Source organism: Amblyraja radiata, chromosome 9 (genome assembly GCF_010909765.2).
Source record: "Amblyraja radiata isolate CabotCenter1 chromosome 9, sAmbRad1.1.pri, whole genome shotgun sequence".
Lineage (NCBI taxonomy): Eukaryota > Metazoa > Chordata > Chondrichthyes > Rajiformes > Rajidae > Amblyraja > Amblyraja radiata.
In genome coordinates this window covers 24487354-24508683 of record NC_045964.1, presented here as the reverse complement: position 1 = coordinate 24508683, position 21330 = coordinate 24487354, and the positions used below count along the sequence as shown (strand labels likewise).

General features: G+C 44.5%; 1 protein-coding gene across 12 annotated transcripts in view; it reads right to left on the bottom strand.

Annotated features, from left to right (window-relative positions):
• gphn (gephyrin) overlaps positions 1–21330 on the bottom strand; it is a 458009-nt gene that overhangs the window by 282113 nt on the left and 154566 nt on the right. For all 12 annotated transcript variants that reach the window (XM_033026893.1, XM_033026894.1, XM_033026895.1 and 9 more), the window contains exon 2: positions 17440–17518. In XM_033026893.1, the coding sequence (XP_032882784.1) occupies positions 17440–17518 (79 nt within the window). The remainder of the gene's footprint in view (positions 1–17439; positions 17519–21330) is intronic.

Below are 21330 nucleotides of genomic sequence, written 5' to 3'. Positions count from 1 at the left end.
TGGTCATGTTATAATAGATACAGCTTGACCTCTATTATTCTGTGCGAGAAAGAATCACACTTGACATAGATCATCAGATATTAAATTCTAAATTTAGGCTGCTGATCCATGTTCTTCCCTGTGATCAAACAGTCTGAATTGCATCTCCAAATATAGTTTATCCCCATTTTAATTTGATAATCTCAATTACATGGAGGTTTATTAGTGTATAAGCCCTAATTTAAAATCAGATGCGAGTTTAACACATGGAGGGGACAGAAAGGGGGAAGGAATTTGGCACCAAAAACACCCATAAATAACAAGGACATAAGTAAAATTAATATCTTGTGGTGACTTTGGTTTAAGATTAATAATTGACCAGGATAATTTTCAAGTCTCTCTTAAAACAGTGTTATAAGATCTTTTGCATTCCACAAGAGGTTGGTCATGCTTTAGATTAAAAAAACAGGGAACTGCAGATACTGGTTTACACAAAAGGACACAAAGTGCTGGAGTAATTTAGCGGGTCAGGAGGTAAGTCTGGAGGACATGGATAGGTGATGTTTTGGGTCGTGACCCATTTTCAGACTGACCTGCTGAGTTACTTCAGCACTTGTGTCCTTTTTGTCATGTTTTAGTTTCATGTCCCATCTAAAAGGTGGCACCCCAAATTGGGTACCACTTTTTCAGATTAAAAAAAATGTTAGAGATGCTCAGCAGATTAGGAGCATCCATGGTAGGAAAATAGCGTTAACATCTCAAGTTAATACATGGTTTTTATAACCATATAACCATATAACAATTACAGCACGGAAACAGGCCATCTCGACCCTTCTAGTCCGTGCCGAACACGTATTCTCCCCTAGTCCCATATACCTGCGCTCAGACCATAACCCTCCATTCCTTTCCCGTCCATATAACTATCCAATTTATTTTTAAATGATAAAAACGAACCTGCTTCCACCACCTTCACTGGAAGCTCATTCCACACAGCCACCACTCTCTGAGTAAAGAAGTTCCCCCTCATGTTACCCCTAAACTTCTGTCCCGTAATTCTCAAGTCATGTCCCCTTGTTTGAATCTTCTCTACTCTCAGTGGGAAAAGCTTATCCACGTCAACTCTGTCTATCCCTCTCATCATTTTAAAGACCTCTATCAAGTCCCCCCTTAACCTTCTGCGCTCCAAAGAATAAAGCCCTAACTTGTTCAACCTTTCTCTGTAACTTAGTTGCTGAAACCCAGGCAACATTCTAGTAAATCTCCTCTGTACTCTCTCTATTTTGTTGACATCCTTCCTATAATTAGGCGACCAAAATTGTACACCATACTCCAGAATTGGCCTCACCAATGCCTTGTACAATTTTAACATTACATCCCAACTTCTATACTCAATGCTCTGATTTATAAAGGCCAGCACACCAAAAGCTTTCTTTACCACCCTATCTACATGAGATTCCACTTTCAGGGAACTGTGCACAGTTATTCCCAGATCCCTCTGTTCACCTGCATTCTTCAATTCCCTACCATTTACCATGTACGTCCTATTTTGATTTGTCCTGCCAAGATGTAGCACCTCACACTTATCAGCATTAAACTCCATCTGCCATCTTTCAGCCCACTCTTCCAACTGGCATAAATCTCTCTGTAGACTTTGAAAATCTACTTCATTATCCACAACCCCACCTATCTTAGTATCATCTGCATATTTACTAATCCAATTTACCACACCGTCATCCAGATCATTGATGTACATGGCAAACAACAGTGGACCCAACACAGATCCCTGTGGCACCCCACTAGTCACTGGCCTCCAACCTGACAAACAACCATCCACCATTACTCTCTGGCATCTCCCATTCAGCCACTGTTGAATCCATCTTGCTACTCCACCATTAATACCCAACAATTGAACCTTCTTAACCAACCTTCCATGAGGAACCTTGTCAAAGGCCTTACTGAAGTCCATATATACAACATCCACTGCTTTACCCTCATCAATTTCCCGAGTAACCTCTTCAAAAAATTCAAGAAGATTAGTCAAACATGACCTTCCAGGCACAAATCCATGTTGACTGTTCCTAATCAGACCCTGTTTATCCAGATGCTTATATATATTATCTCTAAGTATCCTTTCCATTAATTTGCCCACCACTGACGTCAAACTAACAGGTCTATAATTGCTAGGTTTACTCTTAGACCCCTTTTTAAACAATGGAACAACATGCGCAGTACGCCAATCCTCCGGCACTATTCCCGTTTCTAATGACATTTGAAATATTTCTGTCATAGCCCCTGCTATTTCTACACTAACTTCCCTCAATGTCCTAGGGAATATCCTGTCCGGACCTGGAGACTTATCCACTTTTATATTTCTCAAAAGTGTCAGTACTTCCTCTTCTTCTTCCTTTTGTTCTTCCTTTACTGCTCTCATCTATCTCTTCCTATTTACAGACATGTCAACAGTGATTAATGAGTAGTTATCACTCTCCCTTGGATGACAGCAGCAGCATTTAACCTGGATCTTTACCCTGATACAGACATTCCCCTTTCATGTCATTTCATATTTCTTGCAGCATTGGAGACAACATTTGGCATAGAGTTGCTGGAAAGACTCAGAGAAATCCCATAAATCTTTTATCCCCTTTAGTTCTGTGAAACTTAGCCTCTCTCACAAACCCACCAACCTCCCTCCCTGGTTCAGCCGCCACCCAACTTCCACCTACTCGGGGAAACTTACAGCAAGCCTCTGCCACAGAAGGTAGTTGAGGCCAGTTCATTGGCTATATTTAAGAGGGAGTTAGATGTGGCCCTTGTGGCTAAAGGGATCAGGGGTATGGAGAGAAGGCAGGTACAGGATACTGAGTTGGATGATCAGCCATGATCATATTGAATGGCGGTGCAGGCTCAAAGGGCCGAATGGCCTACTCCTGCACCTATTTTCTATGTTTCTATGTCTATCTCCCAGCATGTCATTGGAATGTGGGAAGAAACTGGAGCACTCACAGGAAACACAGGCAAACAGAGGGAGAATGTACAAACTCCACACAGATAGCACTGTAGATCAGGAGTGAACCTGGTTTGCTGCGAGACAGCATAACCAACTGGTGTGCCACTTTGCCATCCCTCCATGTCTGCCCTCGGTGTAAAATAACCACACCTATTTTCTAACTTTTTATTTCTGATGAAAGGAAATAAATATGAAGTTGTTTCTCTCAAGGTATGACATCACCGTCATTTTCGGATTATTTAGCCCTTACAGCGTGGAAACAGGTCCTTCAGCTCACAGAGTACGCACTGACCAGCAATCACCCCGTACAGTAGCATAATCCTAAACACTAGCGTCAATTTAGAAATGCCAAATTAACCTGCAAACCTGTACGTCTTTAGAGTGTGGGGTGAAACCAGAGCACCCGGAGAAAACCCACGTGGTCACAGGAAGAATGCACAGACAGCACCCGTGTCAGGATCGAACCCGGGTCTGTGGCGCTGTAAGGCAGCAACTCAACCGCTGTGCCACTGTGCTGCCCATTTCTATTTCAAATTTGTTCAGTGCAATGGGAGTTATTAACATTATAGAATTAAACACTTTAAGTTAATGACCACGATGAATTTCTGTATCGTTAGTTTCATGGAAACAGAACTGCAACATACTGGATGGCGTTTGCATGGCAGAAATGTGATCATCACAGAAAGTAAATGACTGGGAGCATCAAAGATACGTGTTAAAAGAGAGGTGGATGCACCTGAGGTGCAGGCAGAAAGTAGATGGGTGACCACCAGGAAAGGGAGAAGGCAGAGAGTGCTGGGATCCCTTGTGGCCATTCCCTTTGAAAACAAGTATACCTTTTGGATACTGTTGGGTTGGGGGGAGGAGGGGGATGACCGTTCAGGGAAGAGCAGCAGCAGCAGTCAAGGCTTAAGTGTTTTGATCAATTTCTGCTTTAATTCCATAAAAATGGGCTCACTCCCACCAGGAATCTTGTGGAATTGATATCACGATCGCCCAGATTCTGCAGTTTGCACTTCTCTGAGCCATGTCGAGCAAAAATAAAGCTCAGCCCTCGCCTGAGGTCAGACAACAAGGGGGAACGGTTAGAGGAGGGGAGTGAAGATAGGTGAAGGAGGGGAAGTAAGCAGCAACGAGCAGAAATAGCAGAGTAGGACATTGGTGCGCACATAGAGAAGCACTCTTTGGACTATGGAATGTTAAAAATATTAATCATATTCCCTAGAGTTTATTCTCTGAGGACCCAGCTTCATGGGCTCCACACAGAAGGAAGAAAGGACTTGGGAAACAACAGGCAACCTGCCGATTACTTTTGTTTTACATTCCCTCGTCAAAGACCATGGAAGAATTTTGCTGTGCAAGCCATGACCTTGTCAATGCTGCAGCAAGTTTGTACAAAATTGATTATAACACATTCCAATAAAGGAGAGAGTATTCTTCAGGTTTCCACTGAGCTGTGTCAAAGTAAATAACAAAGCATTAGACCCTCACCATTAAACTGATTCTTGGTCTTAAGCAGACTATCGGTTCTGAAGTTAATCAGTTAATAAAAGATTACTAATCTAATACTAGCAGCTGTGCTCATTAGAACTTTGCAGTGTGTGGAGAAGGTGCATTAAGTGTCATCGACAGGCTTCATTACGGAACCCAACAAGGAAGTGGTAGAATTAAAGTCTCCACAATAAGGTTAAAGACTTTGTGATAATCCTTAACCCTGACAAAATCAATATTGTCACACCAAATACTTACACAAAACAGTACAGGTACTATACAAACCATCATTAGTTCAAGGAATAGAGATAATGAACAATGTGAGCCATTGCAGTCATCGTTGTAGAGTTCTGGAGGATAGTATCAACACTCTACCCATCCACATAATACATATCAAAAGCCTAAAGGCAAAACCAATGGAGTAAGGTAGCCATTGGTTTATAATATTCCAGCTCCCAGTTGAGAGTTCATTTACAGTTAATTCACTGCACTGTTAAATGTCTACATTGAATAGCTGACATTTAAAATATAAAGATGATCTAAAGATGTGCACTCAGCATAATGTGTGAGCAAATACAGCACATCTCATTGAATTGCTTTGGGTGTCTCGCCTGGATTTGTCCAAAAGAACATCTGCTTCTTAAAAACTCTATTCCATTGTCGGATACATTTGACTTTCCAAAGAAGACTCACTGATGGTTCGTCTACTGGAAGGCCCTGCAACATATGCTTCTTTCAGGTGGGTCCTAAGTATTTTGAACCTGAGAGAATAAAGGCAGGAAACAATTATGTTGGCTGAGATAATGAAATTATATCAGGAACTGGCAATATCATATCTGAGCTTAATCATTTGACAATACACAAACATCTGTGATCTTGTGATTGAAAGAGGATGCCGGGTTATTTGGCACGCGCACTTTTTTACAGATCAGTCACCTCCACAATGAATCTGCTCTTAGACATTGAAAATAAACTAAAGATAAAAATTACACAAAAATTATTGCAGCATGCACTTCTCCATCTTTACAAAACCTTATTTATCAACGAGTTTGTACATTTCATTTGAAGAGATTGTAATTATCATAAATCATAGTCCATTCATGTCAAAAACAAAATATTAACTAGATAATGATATTAAAATTTGCCACTGTGTTTGTCCTTAGCAATTGCCTTCCAATGAAATATGTTAGTTCTGTTATTTCCAAATGATTCTGCCTTTGAATGCAGCCTTGCAGGTGGAAGGTTGCGATCTCTCAGCAAGGGACTACTAATAGCAAAAATGAATGACTAGGAGCAGGTTTAGACCCAAAATGATCCAAAAGCTGCCATCTTGTGCAGAGCAGCTGTTGTCTGGGAGCAGGCTGGGGGGGAACATGTGAGGAGATTGCCAGCGTACGTGGTACAAGAAATCATTCTGATTTCTTAAGGAATATACAAACAGAGCAGCACACGGAATCCATACTGATCTTGATGCCAAGTTAAATTAATTTCTTCTGCCTGCATATGATCCATATCTCTCCATATCCATGTGCATATGTAAATCAGGGCTCGAAATTAACGGTTGCCCGGGTGCCACTGACCACTCAAAGCGCCGCCGGGCAACCTAAACACCGAGTCAATTTGCCCGAGTCAATTGGCAACCAGATACTGGTTTGTACCGAAGATAGACACAAAAAACTGGAGTAAATCCGCGGGCCAGGCAGCATCTCTGGAGAAAAGGAACGCCACATTTTGTGTCGGTGGTGACGGTTGTATTGCGTGGGAAAGATACTAGGTGCGTGGTGACGAAGGGTCGGACCGAATGGCGAGCCTCGAACAGCAGCAGCCGCGACAGCGGCTCCATCTCCTCCCGCACCCCGCCCGCCCTGATAGCGGCCGCTGTTTGCAAACCCGCTAATGGCGCTTTAAAAAAAAACCCTCCCTCTGCACGCCGAGGCCGGGAGGAGGGAGAGGCCTCAGTGTGTGGGAGGTTTTTTTTTAAAAAAGCGGTTATCGCCGTTAGCGGGTTTGCAAGCAGCGGCCGCCAACAGGGTGGAGGAGGAGATGGAGCCACTGTCGCGGCCGCTGTGTGGGATCCGTCATTCGCTCCGACACTTCTGAAGCAGCTGCACCTTAGATACTATAGCTATAGGATCTTTGAGCTGCAACGCTCGGCCCCGCACCTTGCTGTTGGCTGGCGGAGGAGGGAGGCGAGGAAATCCCAACGGCCAAGGCAGCGGGGCGATGTTGTCCGAGGATCGCTGACTTTCCTTCCTCCCCACCTCGCACCCCTCTTTCTCTCTCTTCTCTCTCTCTCTCTCTCTCTCGTACGCCCCCCCCCCCCCCCCCCCCCCCCTTATCCTGGGACCCCTCCTCGACATCCTGCACTGATCCCCATTCCCGCCTCTATTCAGTCCTCACTGACATCTCCTGTGCTCCCCTCCCCATCTCCCCCACCCCCCCAATCTATTCATCCTGCGCTGATCACCCTATCCACCTTGCATTAATTCTCCGGCCACCCCCCCCCCCCCCCCCATCCATCCTACACTGGTTCCCCAATTCACCCTGTACTTACCCCTTTCCCATCCATCCTGCACTTCTCCTCCATCCATCCTGTACTGATCCCCCATCCATCCTGTACTAATCCACGCATTCATCTTGGACTGACCCACCCTCCATTTACCCTGCACCTTCCCCTCATTCATCCTGTAGTGATCCCCCATTCATCCTGCAGACCCTCCGATCCACACTGTACTGAACCACCCCCCCCCCCCCATTCACCCTGAGCTGATCTCCCACCCCCCCCTATCCATTCAAGAAGAATGGGGGGAACAGTCTGAAGAAGGGTCTCGACCAGAAACGTTGCCTATTTCCTTCGCTCCACAGATGCTGCCTCACCCGCTGAGTTTCTCCAGCACTTTTGTCTACCCCCATCCATCCCCATTCAACACCACTGACATCCCCCGTGCTCTCCCCTCACAATTTTACCTACTCCAACCAACACGTACTAATTTATCTGCCTCAATCCATCCATTCTGCACCGACTGCCTTCTAACCCCCGCTCCCCCCCCCCCCCCGCCATCTCTCCACCCCGCACTGATTCACACACACCCCCCCTCCCTGACCCTATTGTCCTGGAAATGTCTTCAGAGCGAACATTGACCATGTTTGATAACGGAATGCAATCAAATGTGTTTTAATTCCTAATGTTATTATTTGTTTTAATCCATAAGGATGGATTAATTATATTGTGAACACGTGAAACATTAAAACCGCAGTGTTCGATTGTCACTGCTACCGTTGACACGTTATTACAGAATTCATTTTAACGGCAAATCAATGCTCTTAATATGGAGTATCAGTACTGTAGTTATTTAGTGAGCAACATTCACAACTATACGTACGCATATATGTTACCATGGTCCAGGATCTATTGACACAGGTTGATCATACGCTGAATAATCCAACCACATGTTTGTTTGGAAGTGGAAAGAACTAATAGAAATTGCATTAATTGCAATGTGTAAAAAGAGTTGAGATACTGTCCTATAATTTTGCTGCATGTCATTGCGTGATATATCATGTCTTGATTGGTGAATGTTTAGTTTGTGACTTTATTTGAAGCAGAAATAATATGTGAATGCTTCATTGAGTATAATTCCGACTGGTAACCCACGCACTTCGTCCGAGCACATTATCGCACGCGTCATGCAAGCCATCTTAAATGACCACCTAAACTGTCATTTGTGCAATTTCTATTAGTTCTTTCCACTTCCAAACAAACATGTGGTTGGATTATTCAGCGTATGATCAAAAGCAGGAACGGGGTACTGATTTTGGATGATCAGTCATGATCATATTGAATGGCGGCGCTGACTCGAAGGGCCGAATGGCCTACTCCTGCACCTATTTTCTATGTTTCTATATTTCTATGTTTCTATCCGTCTTAACATTTCTTTTGTAATTTTCATGCAGCATAATTCCCTGGATATCTGCAAATATTTTCATTTTGGAGCAAAAATTGTAAGTCATCTTTGAGCAACTGTATCCATTGATAAGTTATTTGGAAAATGTTTAGGCATCAACACGAACTGAGATGAAAGGAAATAGTTTGCTTTTACTCACCTGTTGTACTGCAATGAAAACAAATTTGTAAACAAAGGTAGCAACAGAGCAACAGAAAAATTAGAGTTGTCACACTATCGTATCACAATCTCAAATTATGAAGGGAAACTTACCCACTTCATTGATATTGCATGATTGCATGCACTTCTAAAATATATTTATTCAGTGAAAATTTTCAGTAACACTAGGTAATGGCAATATTTGCAATAACAAGGAACTGCAGGTGCTGCTCTATACCAGAGATACACACAAAATATGTCAGCGGGTCAGGCAGCATCCTGGAGAACATGGATAGACAAACCCACACTCACCCCCTTTCCAATTCTAAGTTTAGAAGTCCTTTTACTGAACTATTCCGAAAGCATTTAGATCTTTACTTTCCTTAAATAAGGGGTTCAATACTTTACATAGTTCTTCAGATATGGTTTCCCCCCTCCCTACCCCCCCCCCCCCCCCCACCCCCCCCCCCGCGTTGTGCCTTTGCTATTCTCAGAAACCACCCCGAAAATACTCTGTTATCTCTTCATCTAAGCTACAGTAGGTGGAGGAGGTATTCACTTTCATGTTCCATATGTTGCAAAGATTAATTGTTAATCTAGGCTATGCCATTTAGGTGCGGACAAGGAAGATATGCTTCAGTTTGTTGCAGAATTGCTTTGCATCCAAAAATTGAAAGCAAAGGCAATTGATGTCGTAAATTTGTTTCATTGTGAGGAACAAGGAACAGTTCGTTAAGCTGAAGGCGGATATCATCAATCTTTAGCTTTGGTCAAATTCCTTGTAAAAGAGGAAGGGATGACTATGTATAAATGTCAAAAACCAAATTACCAATGGTTTCAAGCTGCTGTTTTGAAATTTGAAAATATTACAAAACCCACCAACCACGAGCAAAATAAATAGCTAGAATGACCAGCCGATTCTCTTTCTGGAGATTGTTACGATCAGCATGGTTTTGTCACCTGAGAGATCGTGTTACACATATTTCGTTGAGTTTTTTGAAGTCACCTTTAAGATAGATAAAGGCAGGAGTGCATACATAGTCTCTATAGACTCAACAAATCCTTTGATAAAATTCCAGAGGGTAGACTGCAATGGAAGGTTATATTGAGTGAGATTCTTTGAGAGCCAGTTAATTGGATAGAGATGTGTAGGCAGGAATTGCAGAAACTGGTTTAAACCAAGATAGACACAAAGTGCTGGAGTAACTCAGTGGGCCAGACAGCATCTCTGGAGAAAATAGGTGACGTTTCGGGTCGAGACCCTTCTTCTTCAGACTGAGAGTCAGGGGAAAGGAAAACGAGAGATACAGACAATGATGTAGAGAGATATAGAATAAATGAATGAGAAATAAAAAAGTAATGATGATAAAGGAAATAGACCATTGATAACTGTTTACGAGGTGAGAATGAGTACAGACAATGACTCAACACGATGACTTTGAAGCTGGTACGACTGGGCAGGGGAGGGATGGATCATTGTCTGGACTCATTCTCAGCCAGCAAAGGGAAAGGGCTGGTATCTGAAAATGGTAATTTCAATGTAGAGACCTGAAAGCTGAGTCAAAAGGCAAGGTACTGAAATAAACTTGTGTTTACATTGGGCTTTAATGGAAGAGTTTAAGAGGTCAAAGACAAAAAGGTTCAGAGTTAAATAGGATGAAGAATAAAAGTGAGAGGGTCAGAGGCAGGAACAGGGTTATCCTAGTAGTGTCAGTGGAAGGATTCTGTCAAGCTGTCTCCAGATATGTGTTCAGTTTGACGGTGGCATAGGAGACTAAATTGTGAGCACCAAATATAGTACACTAAATTGGAAGCAATACAGTACAGTATTGGAAGCAGCAGCACTGCCTCATGTGAAAAGACTATTTGGTCCTACGATGATGTGAAAGGACAAGGTTAAAGAACAGATGTTTTATCTCCTGTAGTTGTGGTGGAAGATGCCATGCGAAGAGAAGTGGGCAAGGTGGAGATGGGTGAATGAACCAGGGAGCCACTAAGGGGCCAGTATCTGCAATATTGAAGGGGTGGAGGAGAACATGTGACTGGTGATGCCATAAAATTGGAGATATGAAAATTATTGTTGGTGAATTATTGAATGTGGAGGCAAGCGAGGTGAAAGATGAAAATTAAGGTTAACCCTGTCCTTGCTTTGTGGAGAGTAAGGGGGTAACAACAGTAGTGTAGAAAACATGACTGTCGCCATTCACTGCTCTAACTCTATAGAACACAATTAAGGGAAAAGGAAGAAAAACATGAACACTGGCTCAGAAGGTGTTTTATCACGATGGTGACAGAAAATCTGGGGGAATGTAATGTAGTTCATACAGGAAGCAGGGTAAGAGGAAATGTAGTCAAAATGGCTATGGAGGACAGCAATGGATGTTCAAAGGCAACAAGCAAAGTGCGGGAGGAACTCGGTGGCTTGAACAGCCAGTGTAGGCCAAAAGGAATGGTGGACAATTTATGTCAAAACCCAGCATCAAGAGCCAATCGTTGCTAACCTGAGATGGAGAGTGAGAAGTCGTGATAAGAAAGGGAAGAATCAGAGATGAACCATGTGAGAGTGAGGGCAAGGCAGAAATTAATAGCAGAGGTGCCAATATCAGGATGAGAGCAGGAATAAGCATCAGTGGACAATCATCAGTGAACTAGATATGGAAGTGATCGAAGGGCCCAAGCTGAACTGAAATTAATACTGTTTCGTATATCGCATAAAAAGACAGGCATAATTTGGACTCATGACAGCTCCCGTAGCTACACCTTCGATTTGGAGGAAGTGAGTCGAGTTAAAAGGCAGTTTATCAACATAAGAACTGGACTTTGCATGAAACTACAGCTATTGTGTCCCACCCTGTTCCTCCTGTACTATTTAGAAAACCTGCAATAAAAGCACCAATGGGCACTGTAGGAAATGCATGAAATTAGGAGTTAAAAGGCTCAACCAATTGTTCAAATCCATCCATGGATTTACTTATCCTTATTGTTCTAATCCCTTACCCTGAAATCCTCTAATTATATACATGCATTTTACTTAATCTGAGTCTTCCTGTTCATCGCGGTGTGTGTCTGTATCACCTTGGCTTTGCACCGTGGAGCAGGGAAGCGCAGTTTAAAAAATTCACACGGGCTGGTGAAGGAAGCGATGTGTGTGTGTGTTCCACTCTGGCAGTCGCCGGCAGTCCACTGAAAAATCGCCAAAGTGGGACAGGCCCATAAACCTTTTCAGTGTTGGCTGCAACTCAGCTGTTTGGAACCTCGCCACTGTTTGAAGCCACTTCAGAGGTATGAGCACAAAATCTAGGCTGGCATTTACAATGCACTGTCATACTGTCTATATGATGAAGCATTAAAGAGGTTCCATCTGCTTTATCAAGTGGGCAGAATCTCACAGCACTATTTCAAAAGTAGCAAGGGGATGATTCCTGGTGTGGTAGCCAACATTTCCTCCTGTTTGGAGCAAATCAGTTGCTCTGCTTCCTGCATTAGATCAGCAACTGCTTCACAACATACATCTGTCTGTCTGTCTGTCTGTCTGTCTGTCTGTCTGTCTACCTATCTATCTTATTATATAAAAGTTTGTGGCTGCCGGCCGCCTGCCTGCCTGACTTGTGGCTGCCAGCCAACACCAGACGCAGAATCGCCGAGATTCTTTCCATTTCGGTAGAGATTTCACTTTCTATTCCAAATATCCACTCCTGATTAAAAAATGTCAAAATAAAACAGCTCTCAGCCATAACATGTTGGTGAACGTTCAATCGTGTGATGTCACAATGCAACGTTCCATCGTGGGATGTCACAATGCCCAATGCTCACAGATGTCCAATCGGAATGGATCCATTTACATGTACCTTTGCACCAGCCCCAGCACCAGCCCCAGCCCCTCCCCCCCACCGCCTGTGTCGAAGTGCGTCATCACGTGTGTGGGAATAGAGAAAGGATTGGGGGTGAAAGGGAAGGGGGAACAGATGGACTGTCCCTACCCCTCCCCCTTCCACTCTCCCTCCCCACTATTTCCCCTCTCTCCCCCCACCCCTCTCCCCCTCCCTCCACACTCTTCCCCCTCTCTCCCCTACCTCATCCCTCCCCCCCCCCGTCCCCCACACCTCTCTCCCCCTCCCCCATCCCTCTCTCCCCCTCCCCCATCCCTCTCTCCCCCTCCCCCATCCCTCTCTCCCCCTCTCCATCTCCTCACCCCTCTCCCTCTCCTCCCCCTCCTACCCCCATCCCTCTCTCCCCCACCCCCCTTACCTCTCCCCACTTCCCCACCCCTTCCCTCTCTCCCCCACCCCCTGCCCCTTTCCCTCTCTCCCCCTCCCCCTTCCCCCACTCCTCTCCCCCTCCCTCCACACTCTTACCCCTCCCTCCCCTACCCCATCTCCCTCCTCCCCTCCCTCCCCATCCCTCCCTCCCCTCCCCCACACCTCTCTCCCCCTCCCCATCCCCCTCCCCCCCATCCCTCTCTCCTCCCCCTCTCCATCTCCCTCTCCTCCTCCCACCCCCATCCCTCTCTCCCCCACCCCTTTCCCTCTCCCCCCTTCCCTCCCCCACCCCCTTCCCTCTCTTCCCCACCTCCCACCCCCCTTCCCTCCCCCCCACCCCCCTCCATCTCTCCCCTCGCCCCCTACCGCTGTCCCTCTTCCACCACCCCCCTACCCCTCTCCCCCTCCCCACTCTTCCCCTTCTCTCCCCCTTACCCCACCCCTCTCCCTCCTCCTTCCCTAGTCCCCCTCCTGCCTCCTCCTCCCTCTCTCCCCTTCCCCCACCCCTCTACAAGGGCAACAAGTTTTGTTCCGATCGATGGTACATTTTAAAAGTTATTAAAGTTTAAAAATCTTAAAACCGCGCAAGCGCTGATTGGTCTTCTCTCCTGTCAGTCGCAGGGACGGCGACGCCCCTTCCAGCACCATCGGCACACTGAGTGGCCGGGTCAGCTGTCAGTCACGGGTGGCGCCCGCCTTGCTTGGCGAGGAGAATATAAAGCTGAAGGAGCGGAGTGAGCATCACTAACAATCCGCCGGCTGGAGCTGCGCCTGCGGATGCCTCCGTGGTGCCCAACTGCGGGTGCCCTTGGCTGCTTTGTCTGATCTGGGCTTCTACCCATGAAGCCCAGGCCAGGGTTCTATGCGACGATCCAGGAGGCATCGAGACCTCGGCGATGGGGCGGCGGCGGAGCCTCGCGACGATGGAGTTCCGACGGCGGTGGAGCCTCGCGGAGGCGGTGTGGCTCCGCAGCGGCGGTGCGGCCTGGCTGAATTTCAAAATCCGCGGTGAAATCTATCTCTTCCTCTTTTTTCAGTTTTTTCCTCTCATTCTGGTGGGGAATAGAGGGAGAGGAAGAGAGTGGGGAAAAGAGGGAGAGGTAGGGAGTGGGGAATAGAGGGAGAGGAGGGCAGTGGGGGAGGTAAGGAGGGATAGGAGGAGATGAGGAGTGGGAAGGTGGGGGATAGAGGGGTAGGAGGGGATTAGGGAGGGGAGAGGAGTTATGGAGGGAGCGAGGGAATGACAGGGTAGGGGAAAGGAGAGGGAGGAAGATGTGAGGGGATGAGGAGAGGGGAAAGATCCTGGGGAGGTGATGGGGAGTATGGGGGGGGGGTTGAGGGAGAGGAAGGGGTATGGAGGGAGAGGGGGAAAAGTGGGAGAGGTGAGGAAGGTGAGGGAGGAGGGGAAATAGAGGGAGAGGAGGGGGGTGGGGGAGGTAAGGAGTGGGGAATAGAGGGAGAGGAGGGCAGTGGGGGAGGTGAGGAGGGATAGTGGGGGGATAGGAGAGGTGAGGAGTGGGGGAGGTGGGGATCGGAGAGGGGTAGCGAGGGGAGAGGAGTTATGGAGGGAGGGGGGGAGTGACTGAGGGCAGGGGAAAGTGGGGGAGGGATTGTGGAGGGGAGGAGGAAAGGGTAAAGATGAGGGAGGGTGAAGAGGAGGGGAGGGAGTGCTGGGGGATGAGGGGAAATGAGCTGCACCTGCGCAGTTGGGGGCTATGCTTGAGTGGTGAAATAATGCGGTGGGGGGGGGACAGGTTGCGTTGGGGGAACGAGTGAGTGGTGGAATATTGTGTTGGGGGAGCTGACCCAACAGTCTGCACAGTCTAGTTATTGACTAAAAAAGGCTTTGATACGTCTTCAGTTCTCAAAAGATGACACTCTATTTGATCACAAGAATCTTCCATTACATTTCCCACCCATGTCAATATCTCACTGGGAAAAAATAATATAATTTAATCAATAATACCAAATCAAGATTGATTATGCTGTCTAGGTTAGTTTGATAAAGTCCTTATCAGAACCTTAGGAGTTTTCACGTCATTAATGCAAATTTCTGTTATTGTTGAATATGCAACAAAGAAGGCCACAGATACAAACTGAATAAATAACAACAGGGTAATCCTTTCACTGCATCAAATATATTCTGCAAAGCAGTTATCCAATTAGTGTTTGATTTCTGCAAAGCTAAGACCACTGTGAAACCAAATGCAGTGAGTGCACTTACATAAGGAAATTTCTGTTTCACCTGGAAGAAATGTTTAGACTCTGAAGGATGGGGAGGGAAAAAGTTAAATGCTACGTTCAGTTGTGGATGTAGCCCAGACCATCACACAAACCAGCTTCCCTTCCATCTACACTCCACACTGCTTCGGCAAGGCCACCAGCTAAAGGACCAGTCTCACCGCTGTTAATCCCTCTTCTCCCTTCTCCCAACAGGCAAGAAAAACAGACGTTTGAAAACTCATACCTCCAGATTCATGGACAGTTTCTTCTCAGCTGCTATCAGGCAACTGAACCATCCTCTCATCAGCTAGAGTGCAGTCTTGACCACTCATCTACTGGAGACCTTTGAACTTTCTTTATTGAACTATCGGATTTCAATGTTATATCTCTGCACTAAATGATGTACCCTTTATCCTTTATCTGGGCTCTGTGAGTTTGATTGTATTCATGAATGCCTTTTTTTTAATGACTATTGCACGCAAACAAAAGCTTTTCACTGTATTTCAGAACACGTGACAATAATAAATTAAACTAAACCTTCCACAGTGTCTGAGAAGGTACAATGTAAATGGGGAATAGATGTAGATGAAGACGGAGAGTGAACTGGGGGGAGCCATTGAAGGGACACTTTATTTGGAATGCTAAAAGGGAAGAAATGTCATTTGGTAGAAAATGGTGGATATTATGGAGTATAGTACACTTGATGAGGAGGCTGGTGGGATGAAAGGTGGGCATCATAAGCTTGTTTTGGATGAGATTTTAGGGTTGATAGCCAAAATATGAGATATGGACATTGCAGTTGCTTGTACACAGAAATCTTTGAGCAGGAGAAGTGAATGAATGAGACGGCACAGTGGTGCAGTAGTAGAGTTGTTGCTTGACAGTACCAGAGACCCAGGTTTGATCCTGACTATGGGTGCTTGTCTGTTCGAAGTTTGTACTTTCTCCACGTGACCTGCGTGGGTTTTCTCCGGAAGCTCCGGTTTCCCCCCACATTGGCCTGGTATAATTGTAGATTGTCCCTATTGTGTGTAGGATTGTGTTAACTTTGCAGGCTCATTGTCTACTCAATGAACAGCACACAAAAATTGTTGGCTGACGCAATGTCGAATAACAACTTGGCAAAAGCCTTTAATTTCTATTTTTACCGCCTTTTTGCCAGCATGCTCCGAACAAGGTTCTCTCCCTGAGGTTTCAACATGGAAGGCGCAAGGTATGTGAATCGGGTAAAAGCTTAAACTAAAAAGACAAAGTAACTCAGTGGGTCAGTACTTTTGGAGTAACTCAGTGGGTCAGGCAGCATCCCACGGATAGGTGACATTTCGGATCGGGACCCTTCTTCAAACTCCAAACGTCACCTATTCAAGTTGAGTATGAAGCAAAGTCCTGACCCAGAATGTCACCTGTTCATGTTCCAGTCTGAGGTAGGGTCCCAACTCAAAGCATCACCTATCCATGTTCTCCAGGGATGCTGCCTGAGCTTCTGAGGTATTCCAACACTTTGCGTCTTTTTTTTGTAAACCTGCACCTGCGGTTCCTTGTTTCAAGTGTTTAAGCTGACTGTACTTGTTGACCGTTCAGAGTTCAGGTTGCAGACTGCAATACAAGATGGCTTCTGGGTCAGTCTAATCCAACTGGTTTTCTGAAACCAGGGCAGGCATGGATTGAGAGGGTCACAAGGTTTTCACATGCAGGGAGCAATGCGTCCTTTTGTGCTGCATGACTGGTCTTCCTGCTGAGATGCAGAATAATTCCCAATAATCTGTACATCTGCACAAGAAACTGCACATAAATAGACAGTAAGATACGAGTCAGCTAATTGGAACTTTCAGGTTGACAGACGAGACGGTGAACCTCAATGCCTGGATAGCTCTAGAAAAACTTTGATCCCACGGACTTGTGCAAAGTCGATCCACTGAGGTAAGCAGATGCTGTATTGTTGAGAGTGGGATACAAGTACTGCATAAAGGTTTACAACAGTACATTCAGTGTACCAAGTATGGAGGAAAAATGGCGCTTTAAATAAAAATGGTAAGGAAGCTTCATTTAAAGTTTCAGTACATTTTCACTTAAATTAAAATAGATAATTTATTACTCAAAGTAATTCCAGTTTTGCCAGTAATATTCATGTCAATTAAGATAAAAGATCTTAAATGCCTTTCCTTCCCACACAGTTTTAGCAGTCTTAAAGTTAATTGGGGAATGATACAACAAAATTATAATCGCAATTCCTTTTTTTTAAATGCAAGAATAAAACAATTACATAGAAAGTACTCAGCAGAATAAATTAAATTCATTATATTTCAATTAACAAGACTAGTTTTGAAGAAGATAATCATTACTTAAAATGTGTGCAGATTTGGGCTGTCATACTTACAATGAAGGATCTTGGACAAGGTCTTTAAGGTTTATTCCACTTCTATCTTCCGCAAGGTTTCTGAAGCAGCTATCACTCACTGTAAAAGATTAACACAAAACCACACGATATTTAAAAATGTTGTCTGCATATCACGACTCTCCCTCTTTCCTGTTAATTGGGAAGATACTTTGTTTGATGATTTTAGCTCTGCATTCAACACCATTGTGCCAGAGCTACTACACACCAAACTTTCCAAGTTGACTGTGCCAGAACCCCTCTGTCAGTGAATCACCAACTTCCTGACAGACAGGAAACAGCATGGGAGGCTAGGAAAGCACATCTCGGACCCGCAGACCCTCAGCATAGGAGCACCACAAGGCTGCGCACTCTCTCCTCTCCTTTACTCTCTCTACACCAACGACTGCACCTCCACAGACTCCTCTGTCAAGCTTCTCAAGTTTGCGGACAACACAACCCTGATGGACTGATCCAGGTTGGGGAGGAATTTGCCTACAGACAGGAAGTGACACAGCTGGCGTCCTGGTGCCTTCATAACAAACTGGAGCTCAATGCTCTTCAAACAGTGGAATTGATAGTAGACTTTAGGAGAACTCTCCCTCCCCTCCCCCCACTCACCATCAACAACAACAGTCACATCTGTGGAGTCTTTTAAGTTAATTGGAACTATCATCTCCAAGGACCTGAAATGGGGGGCCAGCATCGACTCCACAGTCAAAAACGTCCAACAGAGGATTTACTTCCTGTGGCAGCTGAGGAAGCACAATCTGCCACAGGCAATGATGGTCCAATTCTATACTGCCATCGTAGAGTCTGTCTTCACCTTCTCCATCATGGTCTAGTTTGGCTCAGCCACCAAGCACGACATCCGGATCAGCTGAGAAGGTTGTTCGCTGCCACCTTCCCCCCATTGACGAACTGTACAGTGCAAGGGCCAGAAAGCGAGCGGGTAAGATCATCTCTGACCCCTCTCACCCTGGCCACAAACTCTTTGAAGCACTTCCCTCTGAAAGGCGACTCCGGACTGTCAAAGCCGCCACAGCCAGACATAAAAACAGCTTTTTCAGTCTGAAGAAGGGTCTCGACCCGAAACGTCGCCTATTCTTTCTCTCCATAGATGCTGCCTCATCCGCTGAGTTTCTCCAGCATTTTTGTCTCCCTTCGATTTTTCCACGAGTAGTAGCTCTACTCAATAACCAAATTTTGTAACTTATTTTGCACTTGTATTCTATTTCATTCACATGTTTAAACTGTAATGTTTTATTATTAATGTTTAATGTTTTATGTGTCATTCTTAATTGTTACTGTATGTCATGTTGTTACTTGCGAGCAGAGCACCAAGGCAAATTCCTTGTATGTGTACATACTTGGCCAATAAACATTCAATCATTCATACTTTAGAACTTTCCTCTGTTCTAAACACATTGTCAGTTGCATGGAAGATTAGTCTCATCAGCACCAGCTGAGTTTCAGTACCTCACCAAGTTCAAAATCTAGCTGGACAATAAAGTTAGACAGAATAAAAATCAAAGTGTTAGAGTAGTTCAGAGGGTCAGGTAGCATTTGTGGAGGGAATGGATAGGTGATATTTTGGGTCAGGACCCTTCTCCAGTCTGAAGAACGGTCCTGACCTGAAACGTCACCTATCCATTCCCTCCACAATTGCTGCCTGACCTGCTGAGTTGCTCCAGCATTTTGCATTTTACTCAAGATCTCAGCATCGGCTGGTCACTTGTGTCCCCAGCTTAGACAGAATATTCATTGACAGAAAACAATACAGTTAACATGATGTACAGATATAGTGACTACTACCCATTAGATTCTAATAGTTGCAAAAGCAAACAATTGCAATTCCACAATTTGTCCAGTTTCAATAGTGGCATTGCATACTCATTATTTTAATCACACTTTCTGACAAGATAACATCGCAAAATGAATGTAAGCTGATTGAAAGATAATTACACAAAGATGGTAAAACATTTAACTAAGATATTCTGATGCTTTTCAAATCTGTTTAAATTGACGCAGATACTTTTCAGTGACATTCTTTTGTATTAATTGTATTCTACCTGTACATGTTTTAAACATACTTTTATGAACATAGGTTTGTCCGACAAGCATGAAGTGCTCACAGATTTATTTAAGACAAGCTTGGATTTAGCAGAAGCAGAGATAATTAAACACAAGATTAATTTAACTACCAAAGTAACGTTAATTGTGATCCACTGCTCAGTCAAACCTGATGCTGAGAAGACTAAAGATCATTAAAACAAACATTGAATTCTCCAATTTTAGATAACTTCTACAAACACCTCCCCCTCCCCCCCTTTCTTTCCCTCCCACTCCCCTCTCTTGAAACCTGGATGACCCTGCACCGATTACTCCCTCACACCTCCACGACTTCCTCCAGCTTCACAATTCACAACCTTTCTATCCTCAGGCTTCACAATTTGCAACTCTTGATCCTTTTGGCTCACATCTGTTTTTCCATCTCACCCCCCTACCTCACCCCCCTATCCACCCATCACAATCAGTCTGAAGAAGGGTCTCAACCAGAAACGTCACCTATCCATGTTCTCCAGAGATGCTGCCTGACCCGTTGAGTTACTCCAACATTTTGTGTCTTTCTGAGGAGATTTAAATCTGGTTTGGTGATGCAGGTTGTAAGGAGGATGTAGAGAAGCTTCAGTGGCTGGAGACGGGCTGAGCGAATGAGCTGGGAAATAACTCATGGAAATTACATTTGCAAGGTTATTTACTTTAAGGAAAGTAATGGGAAGGCGATCTATATTTTTGGTGAAAGAAGGAGCTGAGCATTGCGAAGGACCAGCCTTGCATACAAACCACTGAAAGTTAACAAAAATAAAATCCAAAAAAGCAGCAGATGCTGAAAATTTGCAATAAAAATATAGAAACAGTTTCCAGCAGGCTACGCAGGATTTTTGCAAAGACCACAGACATAACTATTTCAAATTTGAACCTCTTTGACAGAACTACAAGTTAAAATGCGAGGTACAGCAAGCTATTTGGAAGTCAAAGGATACGTCGACCTTTATTACAAGACAATTTGAGATCAACACTTAACAATTCTACACATATTTTAGAAGGCCCTTTCTGAGAAAACCAGTGCTCCTTGAGAACAGGTCTGCTTTCCCCACCTAAAGAAAGATATAGTTTACCACTGATTGAGAGAGTACAATGAAGGTTTAGAGTAATATATCTGAGATGCGGGGCAATGTTCCAAGAGAGATTAAATGGCCAAAATTCCCTTGTGTTCACAAGAATGAGAGATTATCTCTTTGAAATATATAAAATTTCTACAAACATGATGGATAGTTTTGGGGATGATGTTTCCTCTGGCTGGAATGTACAGAACCGGAATGACAGCACTAAAATAAAAATCTGACAGTTCGGGGATGAGATGAGAAGAAACCTTTTCACCCAGAAGATAGCAAATCTTTTGAATTAGTCGACCCTTATTATTACAGACCACTTTATGACGGATTTTGGTTTTAGCGGACAAAGCGTCCCCACAGAACCAGACACCACTGTCTCTTTAAGAACACAGGCTGCTAGTTACAGCCTTCTCTCTGTGGGAGGTTATTGAAATTGACAAGCAATTGCTTTGATCGACATGTGCATTGATACTCTATTAAACAACGTCACAAACAACCTTTAGAATTTTAGCTTGCAGTAACAAAATTAATTTTTAGCTGTTAAAAATAACTTTGTATTTGAAAACAACTCGTTGTTTCATGGAGTGAGCGCTAGCTGGTTGGAGCGAATCCCCTAATTGGTTATAGTGGATAATCAACAATAACGGACATTATTCCCCCTCCCCATGATCCATTACAACGAGGGTTATCTGTATCTGCACCAAAGAACTATGAA